The following is a 22,889-nucleotide window of genomic DNA, read 5'->3' on the forward strand; positions in this document are numbered from 1 at the left end:
AAATACAGCAAATCCTCATAAGTGAGAGGCTGTGAAGATCTTATGAGTTTAATAAATAACAATCAAAAAATGAACTATCAAATCGTTCTCTTGGCCCCAAAATAAAATTGGTTAATCAATCATCATCTCAGGACAGCCTGCATTCATTCAAGCAGAGACTGGTTACTCAGTAATTGTACAAATTGCTGAACACATTCTTTTTCAATGCATGTTAAATCTCAAAGCTCACAGGGCTGAGCAGACTCAGACTAAAACCTGTGGTCAAGAAACTTGATAATGAGTCATTAATCTGCTCAAACATACATACTGTGCATGGTATACATCAATTTGCTCATCTTCTTCATTGTGAATGTCAACTGGGGATTTGAATGATTAACCGTTAGCGGATTAACTGACAATGTTTTTTCCTTTTTGTTGGTGTGCAATTTCTCAGCATCTCTCGTACTTTGTAGATATGATCTAAACCAGCAGAGGATGCACATTACCCAAAGCAGTTTTGCAATTGCGTTAACAGAATGAGAAGAAGTCAAAGATCTTAGAACAAATATGAAGCTGGATTAAACACATCTGAGCTGGCAACGTGATATATCATTGCCACAGAGGACAGTGTGGTTGCAGCCATGATGTTGCTGCTTGTGGATTACTGGTTTCCACATGAATCGAACAGTGCTGAAACGGAGAAAAAAAAACATCCTCTGTAACAAACTCTCTTCTCTGGATGTAGACTGTGTTGACTAGCAGAAAGCAGCTTTTTCAATCAAGAAGCACATTGTTTTATCAGGCTTGCATTACGTGTTTCTATAATTCATTGTAATGTATTAAACTACCGTAATTTATTAATCAATTCACATATCTGTTATGGAGAATGCACAAAATATATTTGGCTGTGTTTTATAGATACAGTGCATACTTTAACCTTTGTGTTATTATCAAACCAAAGTCAGACTAACTGCAAACAAACTTCAGAGAGAGCCTCTCTGAATGCAACACCTTGCCTGGGGGGACATGTAATTAACACATCGGACGCATACACTGTTATTTATTTATGTCACTGTGTGTACCGGTGCTTTTTAAGTCAATATCCAAGCTGGCTGAATTTAACTGCATGAGTAAATTTGACCGCAATATAAATCATAACCCTGGAGTGTCTTGGAAATGTAATGGAGAGAAGAAAATTCATTTTCTATGTCTAAATATAGGGTTAGGTTATTCACTGTTTCCGTGAATGATTACTTGCTTAGGTTTGGAATCATGGCTGCAACTAATGACTAATTTAATAGTCGACTAGTCACTGATTATTGAGACGATTAGTCCACTTTAAAGCTATGTCATCTATACATAGTGCTGTAACTTTATATCTAAAATTCAGATATTCATCCGAACATAGGGGGTCAAACATGGGAGTCAAAATCTAACCTCCCCTACTGAATCTGAGTATCCCTCTCTTTTACTTTTGTTTTTGTCCCTTTCTAAAGGTTGCCACAGTCCGCATATTTGGCAGAGACCTTTATTTTTAATTTTTTACACCAGATGCTCTTCCCTCCCATTTATATGAGCTTGGGATTGGCACTAGAAGTACACTTGATGTGGCCCCTCCATGGGGGGTCAATTTAGTGTGTCCAGTTAACAATGAGCTATGGGGATTGGGTATATAGTGTCGTAATCTTTGAGCATCTGTTATAAGTGCTATAATAACAGTATTATAATAATAATAATAAAAAACTGAAGTAATAATTACCAAGTTGTCTAGTAGTGGATGCTGTGAGCACAGTTTGGCCTACAGTTGTGCCATCCCTGCCCTTTTTACTTTTTAGTAGAAGACAACAATAATGTTATGCTAGTTTCAGTGACAGTGGACGGGAACACTGTCCTCCAGAGTGGACAATCATAGCACCAAAGTGGAAAAGTGGTGTATGAAGGTACGCCTGGTTTTACACCATAGACTCAGCTGTCAGATTAGGCTCTGTTAGCTCCACTAACAGCTGACTAGCTCTGGTGGAGCTACCATCTGACGGAGTTAGCGGACGCATCAGACACAAGCATCATGTTTGTGCAACTCAGTATAGATGGGTATGAAATGAGACCATAAAATACACTCACTCTACAGTGTGAAAAAGACGTGCAATTTCTTTTTTCATTGATTTTTGTTGACAATGTTGACTAATCCTTTCACTCCTATTTGTAATGAGTGCTGTATTTGTTTTCATTTGCTGACACACAACTCTGATGTAGCATCAGCCAGATGACACACACACACACACCGTCCTTAGCTCTGTCCATCCATGCACTTGCTATTGAGTAACATCAGCTCAAAGATGTTCATACCTCAGACAGAGTGAACCTCTGTGAGAGAAGCTCACTACCAATCTCTTATCCTCCCCTTATTATCCCTCAGTCTTATGTGCCAATGTTCCTCTCATTTTTTGGGGATGCTGTGTACCTGTCAGTGAGGTTACACACTTCCACCCTCTCTCCAACTCATCTAAACCTCTATTCTCCTCTTAACCCTCAAGCTATTCTCTTTCACCCGTTCTTATTCTCTGTCAGTGTTTTTCAAACATCTGCTCTGCTCCATTCATATCCATCACTCTCTCTTTGTCTGGTTTTACTGCTCTCAGCTCTCTCTTTTCCTGGCTCTTCCTCTCACCTGCTTTCCAGCTGGTTTTGTGAAGCTTGTGTATCAAGAGACTACATCAGACTGCATGATCTTTGTTTTCATATTCCATTGCTTTACCTCACTCCACTTCTCATCTTCCCTTCAAAAATAACTTTCCTCTTGTTTACCCAGCTCATAATTCCCTTTCCTATCTCTCGCTTTCATCCTCCTGAGTCCATAAAGTCTTGAATTTTCTTCTTTGCCTATTTTATCCGCTTCTCTAGACTCATCGCTTTCTTCATTGTTGCTTGCATCTATCAGATCCTGTTTGTCTTGCCATGCGCCCTCCACTTGCTTCTTTCCCGACCATCTCATTTTCTGCTTCTCAATCTGCATCAGTTATGCCAGTCAGAAGGATAAGCCACAAGACTGACTGCACCTCACAGGACCAGTCATTTGTCTCTCCCTCCCTTTTTTCTCTCATGTTTGCACTCTAATTCTCCTCTGCTACGTCCCCAACCTGATTTCAGAAGTGCCTCATTGGCTTGTAAATTAAGCTATTATAGCCAAAAGGAAGACAATACACATCAGTGGAAATGAATCATTCTCCACAGCTTGCACTTTTGCATTGAAAAGTAAGTGAAAGAAAGGTTCAGTAAAGCAGGACTATATCATATAAAGTAAATCCAATTGCCCACAGTATATAGTGATATAATACACTGTTTATATATATATGTGTGTATATATATATATATATATATATATATATATATATATATATATACATATATATATATATATATATATATATACATATATGTGTATATATATATATATATATATATATATATATACATATATGTGTATATATATATATATATATACTGTATATATATAAAAATGGGTGTAGTCCTCTGGTTTCAGAACTACCTTCCATTGTGGACATACAATTTTAAAAGTGTCATGACCGGAAATGTTCACATACATCACCTGCAACTAGACTCCTTGCTGTCAATCACACAGGTGTAGACTCATGTGTGCTGTGCTCCATCATCTATTTTCCTCGAAATAGGAGTATATATGACAACACTGAAGAAGGAACTGAAACTAGTGACAGTTTTTTATGTAGTCTGCAGAGTCGCCCCTGGTGGCATTTCAGTATATTCTCACTTCTGGGTTGTCCTCAGGGAACAAACCGGAAGATGAATGATACAGGACATGTGTCATAGTAATAGTTCAACTTTCTTGTCAAGAGATGGGTGACGAGACTGATACCACCCTCAGCTCAGGTAAATGTGAAGCTACAGTCATTGGTGGTGTACTCCTACACCGCATAATAATGGAAACCTGGAAACTTTGCCTACCAGCACCTCATAAGATATAGCTACATATTAAATAAATACTTAATAAGCTATACATCAACCACTGCAACCACAGCAGACCATTTCACTATGCAAACCACTGAGAACTGAAACTGCTTTAAATCGTTATTGTCATTGACGATTTATCGTCTTTCAAGGAACATGTATATTTGGATAATGTTGAGGAATTGTTCTTTTTGCGCCAATCACTTTGCTAAGTTTGCACAAACTTGATATTCAAAATCTAGGAAAGAATATGTTTGACTATTTATATCTGATGTTGTTGCTTGATGTTGATCATATATTCTGCTGAGGTCAGGCCCTATTCTCAGTCCTGCTCTCTTTCCTTCCAGAAATGTCTTATCAATAACCCCCCCCCCCACTCCTCTAACAGCCCTGCTTTCTTCCATCACCTCTTTTATGCCCTCTCCATTTGGCTTGCTGTTGAAGCTGACAGGGCAGAAAAGTGGAGGGACTGGTCTTTTAACTTGGCATATCTCCCTCTCCACACCTTTTTACTCTCTCCTCCTCTAAGCTCCCCTCCAGGTGTCCACCTCTCTCCTGCTGCCCTCATCCTCCTAAATTCTGAGCACTGCTACATTCATGAGCCAATGCCTGGCGTAGCTCAATTTCCAAGTCTTCATCACACTCTTTGCTTCACCCTAGGTGTCTTTGAGAGAACACAAGCAGACGGTGGAAGTGGTCACCACCCTGTTTTTTTTTTTCTGCATACAGGAAGAAGGCTGTCTGCCAAACATTTAGAGGTGGAGTACATTTGGCTCATGCAAAGTGTGTGTGTTCATATGGCATGACAAGTGTTTATTGGGGGATTCCCTTGAAAGGGAGATCCTGTAATTGTGTGTGTGTGTGTTGTCAACGGTGGGTGGGAGAGGGGAGTAGTTCCATGTTGGGTGTCCTGAGTGTGACTCATGAATTCCAGTAACCTCAGTGACACCCCTCCCTGCTATCACTGGCATCCTGTCATAACAGACCAGGGTTTGATACGTGATACGTCAAGATGGAGTGAACAGGTTCATGGTCATCCACTCTCACAGGGAAAGACTAATTTAGAACAGAAAATGGTTTTGGATTGGTAGTTGTTTTCAGTGAGGAAAATGTGTAATGTGACGGACAGCTCAAGAAAATCTACAGAATTATTTGTGACTTGAATCTGACTCATCTTTAATTTAATTAGAATTTGGCAAATTTTAACAATTGTATGTCATGCCCAGCAGGCGTGACTTCACTTTTGCAAATGAAATAATGTCTTGTGAGGAAAAGATCACTCTTTATGTTTAGTTTTGTATGTTATTTATGGATGATAGATATTAGATGATGATGTGTGTGTGTGTGTTTGTACTGTTACTGTGCAGTAAGTGTATGTACAGAATTAAAAAGCCAATTTCTCTCCTGTATAAAATGAAAACCTGTTGAATGCATTCATTTGAAGCTGAATCTAATAAAAATAATATTATTATAAAATAATGATAACGATAATTACCTTGGTAAACTCAATCTACTGAAGACCGTGTGATAAAATTAAAAGCTAGGAAATAAACTTTGACCGATCAAGTAAGCTCTCCTACTGAAATCTGCACACTACTCTATGTTTGACTGCTCGGGTATATTTTTTAATACTGTGTGCATGGTAGAAATTTGTTGGTGACTGCCAGTGTATGTGTGTGCATATATGTTATCAGAGGTCATGTGAGTTCTCAGGCACAGTCAAGAACCCCATGACATCACACTATAACTGATAGCTCCAAAACCTTGCTCCAGAATATTAGAGCTCACGCTTTTGTCATCTTAGCCACTGATTTGTTGACCAGCTTTAACTCTGAATGTGTGTTAACTGGAGTGTATCCACAGTGAATGTTAAGATGCCTGTTGTTTAATGCCGGCTGACTAAATGTACAGTATTTTCCGTGAGCCTCCATTTTGTGCAGTGTGTTTGTGTGAGACACTATTTGTCACATTATATTTTCTCACAGGGCCAACAGGTTGGAATAGATTTTGATTAAAATGGGCTGAAACAGATGGGGGGGAGATGGGAAGATAAAGACAGAAATGAGAATGGGGGGAGATTGAAAGAGGAGGATCTGGGGAGATGGAGTGATATGTAGCGAGGCACAGACAGATAAGAGAACACTGAGAGAGGAAGGCAGCGGATAAGAGAAGAACTATTGGAAGAAAGAAGAGGAGGAATGAGAGAGATATGCCAGAAGCCTTTATAAAAATACTTTGGTTCCGTCACTGCCAAGAATAGTCATATTATCTTTTTGCAGCATAACAAGTTGCACTCTCACAGCATAATACTTGCATTACCCAAACGCTACATGCACATACTGTAGGTGTCTGGTATAATGTTTGTTTTAATGTTTACAATCACGGGCACTGACTGTAAGTGTAGTAACTCAGTTTCTTTAACTTCAACCAGTGTGTCGTTAAGGTGTGTCTATATGTTACTGTGATTATATTATTATTATTATTATTATAATATTATTGCCTATCCCAAGCTGATAACAAAACACTTGAATCTCCAAAAGTGCAACTTTGTGCAACACAGTGTTCACTCAGTCAGAGTGATATTTTTTATTTTTATTTTTTACTGTGCTTGAATATATTGATGGCTTTCCCCCAGATGTGCCATTAAAGGTTTATTACGGTTTATTAACACTGTCTGTCCTCTTAGATTTAGATACACAAACTTGCAGAATAGCCAGTACAGTACTCAAAGCATTACTATTTGGCTATAATACAAGTTAATACACGGGCCATCTAATGAAAACCCCTGTCAGTATTTCATAATGTGACACGTTTATTTACCACAAAATGAAATTTCATTGTCGGACACTGTACATGAGGCTCTTTCAGGAAATGTATAATAAATGTGTAATAGATTTTATCCAGTCAGGGTCTCCTGGTCTATTCAACAGAGATGATGAGTTATTTGGAGCAGGAAGGCCAAGTAATGTTTACTCGTATGATTTTGTGTTTCCTTTTCTATAAAGACACTCTGTCTCCCTGTGTCAAAACCCCCCCTAAACCCACCCACCCATCCACACTGCCCCACCCCTTTTCAGTGCATACCCAGACACCCCTCAATGGCAGGCAAAAAAATGAGTAAAAACACAGGGGAATAAACCTTGGGGGGAATTCCTCAACGTGAGCTAAGATATTCTGTCAGAACACACACGCACTCTCAAAGACACCTAAATACATACACACACATGCGTGCATGTTCAAAATGGCAAGTGGATGACTGAAAGCAGCTTGAAGTTCACTGCTGGATAGAAACACACTGAATCAGCAATCAATCAAGAACTGTAGCTCAGCCCTCACAAGCCGACTGTACAGTAAACACATAAAAAAGGGACACACACAAAACAAACAGCTACCTGTGGCTCAGTGTATTACTGTAAGACTGAACAGTGGATGTAAGTATGAGCCTTTTATATGTTATTTAGGCAAGGACCTTGCTTTATAGAGGCCCCCAGGGAAAGGGGGAGTTAAGCAGAGGAAACCTTAGTTTTGTCAACTATTCAGTCTCATCATTAGATGTCGTTAATTCTTACACAGTGAACCTTTTAACTCTTGTGATGGATTTACCACCACAGGTCAACTGTTGAACGTGTTCAACAGGCAAATTTATCTATCACATCCCCAGCTTCAAGTCTCTGCCAAGTCTGTTTTTAGTTCTGTCTGTCCTAGAGGCAAAAGTTCCCAAAATCATCAAAGGGGATTCACAAATTCTGGCTTCATGTTGACAGCTCAGATATATGTGCAACAGAGAGACTTTTCTTTTTCTTTTTTTTGCTAGGTTAATTCAAAGACATAATTGAAAAGAATAGAAGTGTAAATGTTATTGAGAGTTAAGTATTTAATTGCAGGAACAGGCTAAAACAAAACTAAAAGAAAATAAGACTAATTCATGGTGAATGAGAATTAAGGCCACATGATCGACTTAGACAGTTGCACACTCATAAATATAAATTATAACAATTAAAGGGGAGACATTCTCCAGAACCAACACACAGATAATGATTTAGAGTAATAAAACCTCCCATCTACTCTGCTGTAATAGTATATCGGAGCATTAACATTGCTTTCTCCTGAAAAGGGGAAATAGAATCCTGTTGGTTCTGTATCTTGAACCTTGACTAAACAAGTATTAGTGCAGCTGTCTTTTACACTATCAAGTTTTATTTTGTAAAACCATTTCATTATCACTTGGCACTTGTCTCTCCTGTCGATCTGCCCTCTCTCACAATACTGTGACAGCACGGTTGTGACTGCTGTTTAGTTGGACAAGAGCAAGCAACCAATTTCCTTCTGACAGGTTGTAATCCGTGAGGTGGACTGATCTGTTAATGCTGCAAACGCAGGTTAAAATAACACTAATTTCATATAGATTTATCTGAGTTTTATTCAATGATGTTCAGACTCCACGGTCCCATCATTCACGGTAGATTTGATTCCAACGATTCGTGAAATTATTCCTTATGAACAGTTCAATGCATTGATACAAAAAAATAAATCTGAACTTAAGAAAAGTTTTCAGCGTTTCAAACTAGTCGGTCAGAACAGAAGAAAACTCAAGCAAGACCTGATATCCACACCTCTGAAGATACAGCAACCCTGGCTATTAAGATTGCACTTATAATCTAAATAGAAGTGTGTATAAGTGACTTTTTATATTGTTCAATTATATTGTCAGACTCTGAGAACAGTACAGTAATTCCAAAGCACTTGTACTTGGGTAAAATGGCAAACAAAGAACTTGAAGCTGGATGACTGAGAACCTTCGCAGACAAAGTTTCAGAGAGTTTGACAGGAGAACAAATGTCAGTGAAATGTAGGCTACTTAAGTCTTGACCTTTACCTCTCAGTGTCATTCTGCATGAGGCTAAATAGGCCTCAGAGGCAGCCTTCCAAGTTATAACCTAATACACTGGTATTTTCATATTCCACTGCCAAATACAACCCTTCCGCTGTGTGTGTGTGTGTGTGTGTGTGTGTGTGTGTGTGTGTGTGTGTGTGTGTGTGTGTGTGTGTGTGTGTGTGTGTGTGTGTGTAATCAAGGTACCATAACACTGTGACTTTAGCCTCAGAGCCAGATGAAAAGAAAGCATAGAGCACCTGCAGGAAGTTGGATATGTTGGAGGCTCAGGGAACCTAATGACTGCAGTGAAGCAGAACCACAATGATGAAATCACACTCAGGTGACTATAACAGCCCAATAATGTTCCTTATTTAGATTTTATTATTACAAGTGCTAGTAATCCAACATACTTTGGCCTTTGCTTGAGAACATAATTCAATAATAATATAGCACAATATCATTTAAAACAAACCCAGAATATTTAATATACATCAAATATTCTTTATACACTGTGCAAACACTTGCTGACACACTTGTCTTCCAATATCAACTGATGTGACACGTTTGTGGCCCGGCTTCTCCAAATATGTTTGGTGTTATGTGTCAGCAGGTCATTCACTACAAGCCAAATCAAGCGTTACTATCAGAAACCAAGAAAAGTAGGCTCTTCAATGGTTTTCATTTAAACATGAATGCACAGTAATGTATTACACAAGTGGTGACAGCAAACCATAATGACACAATTGATTTGATGATGCAATTATGAAAGAAATAAGTTATTGCTATGTTAATTAGGCATATGGATTCAAGAAAAATCAGAAGTAATTACTGGAATAAAGTACTTTCTCAACTGAGTCGCAGCAATCCCACAAGCTAATGTTCCAGAGACACATTGTCAGCAGTAGCGGTAACAATAATCACAGAAGAAAGAAAGAATAAAGACATGAATAACGTCATCTCACCGTCTCTCCTTGCGTTGCCTCTGATAACTTTGACTGTGGTGACCTGAGCCTTCACTCCGGCCATAATCCCTAACAATAAAGCCATCCACATCTGGAGAATCAGCGGTCCACACATGCTGACAGCAAACTCCTACACGCTGTACAGGAACAAAAAAAGTCCTCACCTTCCAGTGACTTAAAACAAAGTATAATTCACGTCAAATACCCCGCGACAGAAACAAGTTTGTTTCAAAGCGAACTTTCCATGCGACTTTCGGGCTTTCATGGGCTTTCTCTCCTTCCCGGAGCTGAGAGACACTTGTTGGATCCTGTGCCTGACGCGCTCGATGTTCCGCGCTGTGCCAAAGTGGCCTAATGTCCCTGGTGCGTGTCTTCGTCAAAAAAGTTGAGCCACACACCGAGAGAGCGAGAACTCCCAAACAGCTCCGTGCAGGTGGAGGATAATATAGCCGCGTTCACGGTCAGTCCTGAGACTGCAGGCGCCGGGATTCTTATCGCAGTGAAGCCAAAATCCTTTTCTCCAATCACTGACAAATACTCTGCATTGTTTACTAACTTCAGGCTGACGCGTCTGCGCTGTGGAAGTCAAACCGTGCCAACAGAGTGGTGCGCGCAGCGCGTGCTTGTAGTTGCTGCCTCTTTCGGACCTTTTCTGGCATAAAGACTTTGACACGAGTCAGGACCAGTAGTGCTCATGAGGAACTGATTTCTTCAAATCTTAGCCCTAAACTGAATTTTTACCGCTGCTTCCTTCCTTGCTTTTTTTTTACATTTCCCAGATCATTTACTCTTCAAAATAACACAACACAGGCTACTTAATTGCACTTATTTAGAAATTACGTAAATTTAGGATACAGATCAGACCATTTTAGACACGTTTATGTTCCAAGTGTTTTAGTCCAAGTCTACAGAGATGTTTTCAAAAATACATGTCTAAATGTCAGTGTTATGTAGCAAATGCTGTCCTGATCAATCTCACCTTAAGTCCCATTCATAGCTGAACGTTATTTAATTCACTCACTCACTCACTCACTGCGTTCCATCCCATTTTTCTAGGACACCTTATTCCAGGAGTTTGCTTTTATTGGATGAACTAGCTGGCTTGAGATTTTTGCTGACTAAGCCCAGCAATTGGCTAATGACTAATGTAGCACCTTTAAAACATAGAACCACTTAGGGGATGATATAGGTTATTAATAGAGAGAGTGGAGCTTAATTAAAATTAGAAGCTATTCGAGGCTACCCTTCTGAGATTTTCAAAGGCATATGAACCTGCGAAAATAATTTATCCCAACACTAAGGGATTGCTGGCAGGCACAATACCATGTCCTATACCATGCATGATTATATACACACACATACACACAGGTTTGCGTAGCTATTCTTCTTAGGACACCGTGTTGACCTCCAGTCATTTAGACGGCATAAACAAAGCCTTATCTCTAACCTTAACTATAACTACTTGTTTCCTAACCCTAACCTTAACCCAACCTTAATTCAAATGTTAGCTCTAAACGTAACCAGGAGTGAGGTTCTGCCTCATCAGGACTAGACTTTGGTCTCCATGAGAACTACTGGTCCTGACAAGGTCGGTATTTATGCCAGAAAAGGTACACAGAAGAACACAGTGACAACCCATTTGTGAAAAGATAAATAATAATTCTTACTTTCTCATGCCTACAATAACATATTAACATAAGGCTGAATGTGCTAGGTTAGACAATCTGTTACTTTGTTAATATCACGTAATACTCTCAATATTCAGCTGACACATACACAGTGTGTGCACTGTGATTATGGTGATACTCTGGCTGAGTAACGGACAAGTTAAACATGTGATGGAAGAAAACCTTGATAGTTATACATAAACATAGCCCTTCTGCTTTCTTCTGCCTGTCCAAGTGACAACCTGTCACCCATACTCCTGTTTTGAAGCCTTTGTATTCACAATTTGGCAGACGCGATGTTTTGCAAATGGACGATCACAGACCTGGTTGCAGGTGATGACAGGTCCACTCATTTGTGTCATGAGTTTATTGTGTGTTTTTCTCCGAGTGGGAACACATTTTTCTTTTACTGGTGTTATTGTTCAAGTAAGAAGTAGGTTCGTTTTCAAAGTTATTTTTGCATGGCTGACAATCTATCATTGCCATGACTCTATTAAGAACTACAATGTGACCTTGAGCTCCTCCTTTAATATACAAAAATTCATATCATTTAAGTAATGCATCCAGTGACTGAGGCTGTGCAAACATGAAGAAACGTGTCGAAAGGATTGAGAGGAGCCACTTTATCAACGCTGTATCTCAAACAAGTGGAGCCACTTGTTAGTGAAGGTTACTTGACATTCTCATCATTTTTGGCCCCAACTCTGTGTTTTCAGTGTGCGACAAGAACCTTGTCAGTAGCATAGCCTCTGGTGCCTCATGAATCAGTGGAAATGGCCACACACCATTACAATATCAGCAAATGTGCAATAAAACTCAATATGGAAAGAAAAAGCCAATTTCATATTTGCTTCTTCCAAATGTTATAACCCACTATACTGCTATCAAAACATCGTTGGGCCATGTTTTCTTCTCTGCTGTAATAATTCTAATTTCTGATATGCCCTCATTGTTGAATTTGTTCTTCATATTTTGTCAACAGTACTTTGCAGAAAATACAGGCTGATATCATGTATTTAGACATGCTCCACTGGTACTTTCCTCTTCCCTTTTCTCTCCCTCCTTTTTGATAAATTTGCTTGACTATAAATTAAAGAATAACTACTGAAAACTAGGGATGCACCGATATGACTATTTCCACCGATACCGATATCCGATATTAATATTGCTGCTATGGCCGATAACCGATATTTACCGATATCGATATATGTTTTTTAAAAAAAGTTTCTGAGATGATAAAAGTTTGTACAGAATGAAAATCATGCAAGCTGAATTTTTGAATGTCTTTCTTTATTTTCAAAACATGTTTTACCTCCAAATAACAAGGTCACATAAGACACAAGTAACCAACTACAAGTAAAGGTTTTTAGAAACCTTTACCACTTGTAGCAAGTGTGTAACTAAATTAAAGTACAGTTTAACTCCCTCAACTCACTAAACTCCTGTGAGAAAGTTTGGATCATAAATTACAAACATGAACATAAATAAAAATAATACCCTGCCAAAGTTACTGTAACCGAGATAAGGGCGTCTATACTGGGTACGTAAATAAAGTCAACAACCCTTCCTCCCGGCAACAACAACCGCGCCACTTCCCTTCACAATAAAACTACACAACAGATATGAGAAACAATACCTGACAAGCTCTACTAAGAGCTGCCATAATTAAAAAAAATCATGTTAAAATACTTTATCAAACGTGCCAGTATTCATGGCAACCAGATATTTATTCAATTGCAAAACATCGGAAAAGTAGCGCCGACTTGGCAGGTTGTTGCGGGGTTCAATATGCGCTATCAACCGTCGGAACCCTCGGCTGGTCGTCAAGAGCAATCATTTCCATTACCTTGATCGTTATTGCCCAGGCCACTGTCTTCCTTTGGTCGAGTCCCAGCTGCGCTGCTTTCTTTTTGTCTGCTGCCTAATGTTACTAGCGTTAGCTTCCTGCCGTTGTTTGTGTACTTCTGGGTGGCGGTTTTTCAAATGACATGATCAAATTTGTGGTATTGAATGACTTGACGCGGAACCCTCCTCGACTTTGCAAGTGTTGCATAATGCTTTTCGCGTATCTTCTATTGACAGCCTGAAAAATCGCCCACACCGCTGACATTCTCTCTCCTCCACACACACACACACACACACACACACACACACACACCTTGTGCTGCGCTTGCGTCACTGACGCTGTCCCCTTCCCGACACACATACACAAACAGCAATTAGACGGGTATAAACATCGGTTGTTAAAATCGGCGCAGTTTTACTCATTGCACCGATGCCGATATGTTAAAAAATGACGAACATCGGCCGATACCAATATTAATGCCGATATATCGTGCATCCCTACTGAAAACTAATACTAAGAGTAATGGGAAGTGTCACACTTTAAGTTTTTTCTTTTGGTTTTTTTTCCACAAATGACAGCAAGACTCAAATTTGAATGGATGATCTGGAAAGTATGATGAATATTACTACGCAGGTAAAAACTGGATAAAGTGTTGATGAAAAAGAATCTCATTATAGACAAATGATTTTCCAAAACAAACAGTCCCAACGCAGTTTCCTACATTAAGTGGAAATATCTCTTTTTAATGTAGCAATGAGTTGTACTTAAATTCTGGTGAAGTGTGTGTGATCCCACAGTGTTGGTGTTTTATTCTGGTATTTAACACTCAGTCACTAAATAAAGTGTTTTATATTCTTGTAATGGCCGTAAAGGATTACATTTTACATTTTATGACTCTGCTGTGTGCTTGATAATAAGGAGCAAAGGCAATTAAGTCTTATCAGCTCGGTTGGGGAGCGATGTGGCGTTGTGTGTTTTGTTTGTTCATGTACATTGTGTGTGTGAGGGAGAGTGTGTGAGCACAGCATGATCTGCTGTGATGTAGGTTGAGAGTGTATGTCTATTTCATTCAAATACAACATCACTGTAGCGTTAAATGGTTGTGTTTTGGTACATCTGTTATCTGTTGAGTTTGTGTTATCTGCTGTCATTGTTCCTGTGTTTGTGCACATGCATTTGTGTATGTTTTTGATTCAAAACTTGAATACATGAGTCTCTACACAACATATGGTATGCATGTGTTTTATAATGAATTTGTGGATGCGTGTGTTTGTTAGTTGTTGTAATGAGACATAAGATAAGAAAGGTGCGTCAGTGGACTGCAGAAATCAGGCAGGACGGGTAAGCTTGTCATAATAATCCTCCCTTTGCCTCATGTATCAAACCATCTTAATACTCTTACCTCCTGGTAATCTGCCACACATGCATCAAACAACAGACGAGTATAACACAGTGTGATGGAGATAACGTTCACAAGAGCAACACACACAATAGAATGCATACGGTTATGATTTTATTGTCATTTCGACAGGTGATGAGGATTTAAAGCAACAAATAAATATAAATGATCAATGAAAAATAACATTGTTCTAAATTGTGAGTAAATTCATGACCTGGGCAGACAGTGGAGATGTGGTTGAAACTGAAGATTCTTGTGTTTTTGCACCTCAACTATTTTGTCAGCTTTAGAGGTGGAACTGTAACTCATTTAACTGCAATCTCGAGTCTGAGAATCAAATGTATAAATGATTTACCAAATAATTAAAATCCCAATGTGTCCGGTCCGGTTTTAATTTAATACTAGATTATGGTTAAACATGCACAGGTTGCTGCTTTAACTGTGATTTCTCTCTGAATACAGGATGCCATAACTCAGCCAATCTGTAGTTAGTGAACCCAAACACACACACACAGAGATACACACACTTACCTAAACATGCGTTCTTACACGCTCCACTGACATGCACTCACCTCCTTACACAACGCAAGCACAGCCATCCTTTCAAGAACTGCATGCATCATTGTTCGTCATGTTACACACACACACACACACGCATGCACGCACGCACACTTGCATGTCCACACACAGATTATAAGCTCATTAGGAGATTCCCAGGGGGCAGCCAAGAAAAGCAGACTACTCTGGGAACCTGGAGGAATCTGCCACCTAAACAGATACAATTAAGGCAAAGAAATAAACTGTAATCAAATAAAATCAAAAATACTAGATGATAATATGAAGCTTCATTGTCTAATACTGATCAACACTGGAATAACGAGACAGATAATCATATTTAGTGTGGGTTGTAAAGAAAAATCAGATACTGTAGAGAAAAAAAAATACAAATTATCAGAAAGCAAATACTCAATTGGAAGCAGAGACTGAAAGATTAAAGCAATACTGTTCATATGTATAACACATTAGTATCAAAGAGTAACCCTCTGCAGGCTTGAACGTGGCTGTCAAAGCTCTTTATTCAAAGAGGGACGGGCTGCTGTGGTCAGCTTGAATTTGTGTCACTTAAGTTCTGCAGCAGTAACAAGTATTCACAGCAAAAAAACGACTGTCAGAGCAACCACAGAGGTGCCGCAGATAATAAGCAACTTTATCTGCTCGTCTGTGCACACAGTATGTTTTAAAATAAAGTGGACACGGTGTGATTCTTCACGTGTTGACCTATAACCCATCACAACTTGTAGCACTCATTTAAGTGGTTGCCTTTTAGAAATAAAGTTTACTACTGTGTCTCAGCTCCCAGGTTGGTGAGCAGACGCATGCTCGCACACAACGCTCATGTTTCCTTTTACCAAAACGAATCCCCTTCATCTGGTGTTAAGCCAAAGGATGAAAGAATGAAGAAGTGCAGAGGTGATGAGTCACAGATCACAAACGATGATGACATTTTCAGATAAGACCTCCCTACATTTTAAAAGAAAAAATAAAGTTTCAACTCCAGATAATAATTTGAAAAACTTTATTCATCACCTTTCAAGAAAGTAGGCAATTTTCATAAGCCATGCTAGATGTGTGACTCATTTCTCGCCAAAAATAAAACCAAGGTTGCAAATTCTACACAAGCTTGTAGCCCACACAGGCATGCATAATTACAAGTGTAAAGTCAAGCAATAGAGAGCAACACACACACACACACACACACACACTTTTTATTGGTCTGTTGCATTGCTTGTCCTCAAAAGTATAATAAAGAGACAGAGAAGTTACAACATGTGGCATAAAATGTATCAAATGACACCTGACTGCACCATCTGCCTCCCAAGATCAAACCCGAAAATGTCTCGCTCTTCCCCTTTCTGTGTGGCCTCACGTTGAATCCACAATCTGCTTTTCATTCCCGCATGTAACTCCTCATCATTCTCCTCCTCCACATTTCTTTCTCTCCTGCTTTCTTTCACCCTCCTCCATCTCATGTTCCGAACCTTCCAAAGAAGTCTCTTCCTCATCAATTAAATATGACTTTTATCACACCACACACAGCGATGTGTGCGTCTGTGCCAACACACACAGGTTTGCAAAGCTATTATTCACCCAACACTTAAGCTTAGGCCTAAACTTTATCAGTTCCTCTGAAATACGGATCTGTGTCAATAGGACCAGGTTTTGGTTTCTATGAGGACTACTGGTCTTGACAAGGTCATTGTCAGTGTTTATGTGAGGAAAGGTCCTAAAAAGGCAACAAATATTAGTGCACACACACACACACACATATCCATGGATAGCACCACACCACAGTTCTGGGAAACCAGCCCGGTTGGACCAAAAGTAGAAACTCTGTTATAACAACAAGTGTGTATGTGTATGTGTGTAAGTGATACCACCGGTTTCTCTGAAATTAGCTTTGTTTGTCTAAAGTCTCGCTTTGATACCACCTTACATGATTTTTCGCACAAATTAAAACAAAAATACATAGGGATGCCTAAGTACTATCAGCGTCTCCAGACAAAATATAAACCCACTTATTTGTAGTGGTATTTACAGGACAACAGGACAATGAGGTGTGATTTGTAATGTGATTTCTTTAAATGCAATCTTTCCGTACACTCAAAATGAAAATTCCATTAAATGTAATGATGTTGCCTTCTTTCTGTTGTCAGAAATCTCAAACACTGCTATCTCAAAAAGCGCACAGATAAAGCCGAAGCCATCTCTCTCTCTGACTAGATGAGAGACTACTGAGGGTAAGCAAGAAAAAAATGACCTGACCCTTCAATCATTACAAGAATGGAGGTGTCTGCATAACCGTGATTAACGTTCAGCACTTGAATGCCTCTTCCTCAGAATAAATTAAAAAAATTACAAAAGAAGGGACAAAGCTGTAGCAAGACAAGCCCTGCAGCCTCGATGGCTTTTAAGGACTTCCCACATGTGCCTTGATCAAGTGCTTTGTTCTGTGCAGGTAGATCAGGAATTAGAAAATGAGATTAAAACGCTGCATATAATCAGAATTAGAAAAAAAACAAAAAACATTAGAGATCCCTTCAGGGAAATAGCTCTTACAAGCACTTAACTCTCCATCCATCCATCTACTGTATATAACGTGTGAATTATGGGTTGCTGTGGGAGGTGGAGCTAATGTAAAAGACAGGGCACAACCTGAACAGGTCCACAGTCCTTGGACTGAAAAAACAACTATTCACGCTTTCATTTGCATTAATGTGCAATTTCAAGCTTCCAATCACTTTGACTTTAATCTGCATGTCTTTGGACTATGGTAGGAATGCAGAGTGCCTGGAAGAGACCCACACAGACATGGGGAGCATTTGTAACTCCAAAAATGGTGTGAGGTAAAACCACAAAAGTAGAGAAGGCCAGAACTGCCAAAGAGGGGGAAACATATTATTACATCATCGTTTTCTCACTGTTACGTATCTTGTTGTAATGTAATCTGTATTTTGTTACAAGTTGCTCTTTATCTCATTCTAACATGATTTGTTCCTCATAATAATAGGGTATTTTACTTGTTTAAACAACACTTTGAAGTTGGCTTGATTAAACTATAAACTATGGGGCATTCACGACAGAGAGGGATCTGCAAAAGAATCTCATTACATGATCTGTACCTTGCCATAATAAGATATGTTTCACTCGATAATGAGAAAACTACAGTATGAGCAACATTATGCCCCAACTGTGGCATGCCTGCACTTCTTTATGGAAGAACCACAACTGGAATTCTCAAAAATGGCACATCAGTACTTAAATTGGATTAAATAGTGTAGAACCAGTCCTGTGCAGGAAATGGCTCTGGCCAGAAAATACACATCTGCTGCATGGTTCCACAGATCTTGAAGGACCAGGGCCACCACAGGAAAAAGAGCTGACTCCTGGTCCTGTTTACTTCACCGTCCAAGAGAACACCAAGGTGTTTGTACTCCTGCACAGCCATCTGCGCCTGCTCTCTGTACACTCAACAGTGAAACATGAAGAAGAGTAACAGTTCATGTCTGTTACCTGCAATACTACATTTCTTGTTTCAGGGGAAATGGTTTATCACTGCTGGCAACCAATGATGCATGACTTTAGATGGAAAAGTCTAATCATGCTGCTTCATCATTGGGGTCCATCACAATGCAACATGAATGCCAACTGATGCCATGGGGATATGCTGCTGCTAGATTACATTTTGAGTGTACTCATCTGGCTGTGGGCCACATGGTTGGTGTAGTGGTAGAAAAAGACCCAGACTGAACAAGGGCCTTTCTGCATGGAGTGTGTGTGGGTTTTTCTCTGGGTTCTCCAGCTTCCTCCCACTGTTCAAAAACATGCAGACTTGGTTAATTGCACACTCTAAATTGACCGTAGGTCTGAGTGTTAGAGTCAATGGTTGTTCGTCTCTGTGTGGCCCTGCGATGGATTGGCGCCGTGTCCAGCGTTTACCTTTTCACCCTATGTCAGCTGGGATTGGTACTAGCGGTCCTAAGACCTTCATGTTCACTGCATTAAATGTTACTAATTGTCCAAGCCTGAGCCATCAGTGCACGAGTTGGTTCACTAAATGAATCAGAGTACTACAGCACTGGTTTGGAATATTTAAACTTAGTTTAACCTCACTGTCCCCGACATTTACATTTGTGACAGGGCAGAGAGGGAGCAGACCCTCTTCCATGAAGCCTGCCGTGTTGCCCTAACGGGTTTATACAGTAGCCTGAAGGAAGCAAACCAAACACTGGCTCCAGATAGGGCAATTTGTGTTTTTGTATGTTTTAGTATGCACTCCCACACAAGGGAGGGGCATGCAAGGAGCGCTCAGCCTCACTACTGGATACCACTGTCCAACATGCAACATGCAGGTCCTTTACAACCAAACCTTTTCATTTTGTGGTTGACATATACACCTTGAGGCAAGTCTGCCATCTTTATATACACTTTAGATATTTCAGTTGCTCAACAGTATATCCTACAGTAAAGACTGTGTTGCTGCCTCAGGGAAGATGAGACAAAATGCCAGATCTGTCAGACACATGCTGCGGACACACACACACACACAAAGGGAGAAAGGTGTAAGAGAAATAATATATCTGCTGCTGACACAGCATTGTAATACACTGAGTTGAACAAAATGCTCCAACCCTATAGGCAAGCAAATGCAAATATAAACAGAGAGACGGTATTTGCACAATTGTCTTTTGTGAATGTGAAATAAATTGTTCAGGTTCTTCATGGGTGAAATTGGTGTCCACTTTCAGGTCTCGATATTTCTTTTATTTTCCATGGTTTCAGCAAGATATACTGTATGTTTTTTTGTGCACAATGCATTCTCACTCTACGTGGACATTCTGACCCCTGTGAGGACATTTTGACTGGTCCTCACAACTTGAGAAGGCTTTATTAGGGCTGGGTGTGAGAGTTACAATTAGGCTTAGGCTAGGATTGGGTTAGGGTTAAGCATTTAGTTGCAGTGGTTAAAGGTTAGGGCTGCTCAAATGAATGCAGTGTCCTAAGAAGAGTAGCTGCATGTAAAAACCTGTGTGTGTGTGTGTGTGTGTGTGTGTGTGTGTTCCTCATTCCTGCAGAGGAAATGGACTTCAGAAATGTCAAGTAGCCTCTACTGGCCCATTAACTGCTGTGCTTCACTGGTGGTGATGCAGAGATATTTAGCATGTTACATGACAGGATTACCACAAACACACACACTCACACAGGTTTGCACATCTATTCTTCTTAGGACACTTGTCTTCCATTCATTTGGACAGCCTAAACAGTGTTATTCTTCCATTTAACAGATACTTAACTGTGTTATTCTTAACCCTAAATACAACCCGTAATGCCGAACCCTAACCTTAACCTAATGGCAATTCAAATTTTAGGCCTAAACTGAACCAGTTCCTGAGAAATGTGGCTCTGCCTCTTTAAGACCAGGTTTTGGTCTCCACAAGGACTACTGGTCCTGACAAGGTCAGTGTTTATGCCATAAAAGAGGTAACAAATGCAAATACACCAACACACAGAGCCATTGCTGGCTTTAGACAAGGACATGCATTCAGGCAAGGATTAAATCTCTGCTCCTCTCTCTTTCATCACCCTCTCTCATTCTCTACAAAGCGGTGTCTTGTTTATGGTAAATGTGTCTGGCTTGTCAGGATTATATTAATATGTGGTTCCCTGATGTGAAAAATGTCTAAAATCCAGCCCGACCTGAGGGACATTCTCTCATTTCAGTCTAATATTCTTGTGTTTTACCCTTGATAGAAATGTTCCTCTGACTGTCAGATTATTTATTTCATTCTTAAACTATTTTAAATATGTTCCGTGGAGGGAATATACTGTGCTGCTACCATGAGAATAGGTTGTAATGAGATTTTTTTGGTTTCAATTCACATGTCAAGTCAGTAATAAGTGATGTTGAAGTTGGAGCAGAACGTACAGAGTTGTGTAACATGATAAGTGAATAGCTCTCTGTATACAAACTAAACATATATTGAATTGCATCTCCTTTATTGTGTGGAGAACCTAAATTATAATGAGTGTACAGTGATTCCACAGATGGTGTTACAGTAATCAGCTGCATTATTTAAATCCGTTTTGCAGTAAGCCATGTCGTCTCTGTTAGCTGCAATATTTCTGCTGCATCATACATTGTTTATGTGGCTCCAAACTATTGCCCACAGTGTCATAAATAATTGTGTGATCACTTATTCAGTTTGTTGAGCCTCTTGGCATTAAAGGAATAATTAGCTCCAAATCAAGATAAAGTATTTAACCTTGTCCAAAATGCAATGTTTTATATGTGATACAAAGAATTGTGAAGGATTCTTTTTTTTACTGGGAACTACAGTATACAAACGTATGTGGTGTGATGACTGGGATCATGGACATAGAGTTACAGAAGGGCTCAAAACAAACTCCAGTGTGAGATTTCGATGCTGCAAGAAGCCTTTTGTCCTGGACACAACATATGGATGCAATGATGTTGCAAGACATGGCCCCAAATTGCATGCTGCCACTGTGTGCCAACACATAAAAGATACTAAGCATACTCACTATTCTGATACATCTAATCATCTATGGTGCATGACTGACTCCATATCTGAATTTGTATCGCCCTGCTCACAGCCTTTCTTCTCTCACATTTAGGTCACTGGACCCCAAACTGTCAGAGGACCTCAAACCAGCCCCTCTCCCTTATATGCAGTGAAGAGGTGGGTCACTCTTTGTTTCTAAATCAATAACCTTGACATCATCAAACATAAGAATTGCAGGCGAATGCTGACTCGTGAAATTTTTCTGGGATTCACCTTGACAAGATTAGGTTTAAAATTCAGATTTTTTTTCTTTTCATGTCTAGCTGCTCCCTGAGTGAACCTCTGTTATAAAAGCTTCATTCAGTGACACACAGCACCCTTAACATTCATCATACCTTCATGAAAGTGCACACTGTGATAATAGAAAACCGTACTATAGGCCTCATGTGTTGAATGGTTTACCTATATTTTGACTGCATTGCACCAAAATGCAAAGTAATTAAATTAGCTTATCTTTCTGATTCAAAAATTGTCAGACACAGAGTGAAAAAAAACAACAGACGACCAACAACACAATGATATCACTTACTGAAACGCCTACTGTTTTGTAAAAGGCAGCAAGCTTTTAGAAAAAAACATCCCAGAGCAAACACAGACAAATCAAACACTGATCATTTCAGCTTTCTTTTTTATCCTTATGCAAATGTTTGCTTTTTGATTATTCTGTTTTTTGCATGATAGTCATTATTATCAATATTCATAATCTAACTGACCACTGTACAATAAAAAGTCTTTTTTTCACTTGATATGCTGCACATATTCCCAGGAGAGGAAATCCTCCAGGAATCGCACAGGTTTTGTCGCTCTGTGTGGCAACATCTGTGTAACCTGTGAACTTTGCAGTACAAACCAAATACATGAATGGTTTACATCAAGATCAATTTGTCTTACATTTCTAAAGTTAGCCAGACATACAGGCAACATTTCATTTAGAGCTAGTGCTTTGGAAAGGTTTATGTCTGTCATTACTGGGTTTTTATGACAGATTATTGTAGTTTTATTAGTTAAATTAAATGGTATTTTATAACGATTAT

At 39.4% G+C, this 22,889-nt stretch overlaps 1 protein-coding gene and 1 long non-coding RNA gene across 2 annotated transcripts in view; one reads left to right on the forward strand and one right to left on the reverse strand.

Moving 5' to 3' along the window:
* The window catches only part of pdgfd (platelet derived growth factor d), a 47,734-nt gene extending 37,305 nt beyond the window's left edge, over window positions 1-10,429 (reverse strand). Inside the window, exon 1 of the mRNA XM_058634809.1 lies at window positions 9,802-10,429. Within this exon, the coding sequence (XP_058490792.1) occupies window positions 9,802-9,916 (115 nt within the window). The 5' untranslated portion in view covers window positions 9,917-10,429. The remainder of the gene's footprint in view (window positions 1-9,801) is intronic.
* Window positions 1-21,951, forward strand: part of LOC131463112 (uncharacterized) — a 74,618-nt gene extending 52,667 nt beyond the window's left edge. Inside the window, exon 3 of the long non-coding RNA XR_009240946.1 lies at window positions 21,908-21,951. This is a non-coding gene — a long non-coding RNA (uncharacterized LOC131463112). The remainder of the gene's footprint in view (window positions 1-21,907) is intronic.
* Window positions 21,952-22,889: the final 938 nt, after the last annotated feature.

Source organism: Solea solea, chromosome 7 (genome assembly GCF_958295425.1).
Source record: "Solea solea chromosome 7, fSolSol10.1, whole genome shotgun sequence".
Classification (NCBI taxonomy): domain Eukaryota; kingdom Metazoa; phylum Chordata; class Actinopteri; order Pleuronectiformes; family Soleidae; genus Solea; species Solea solea.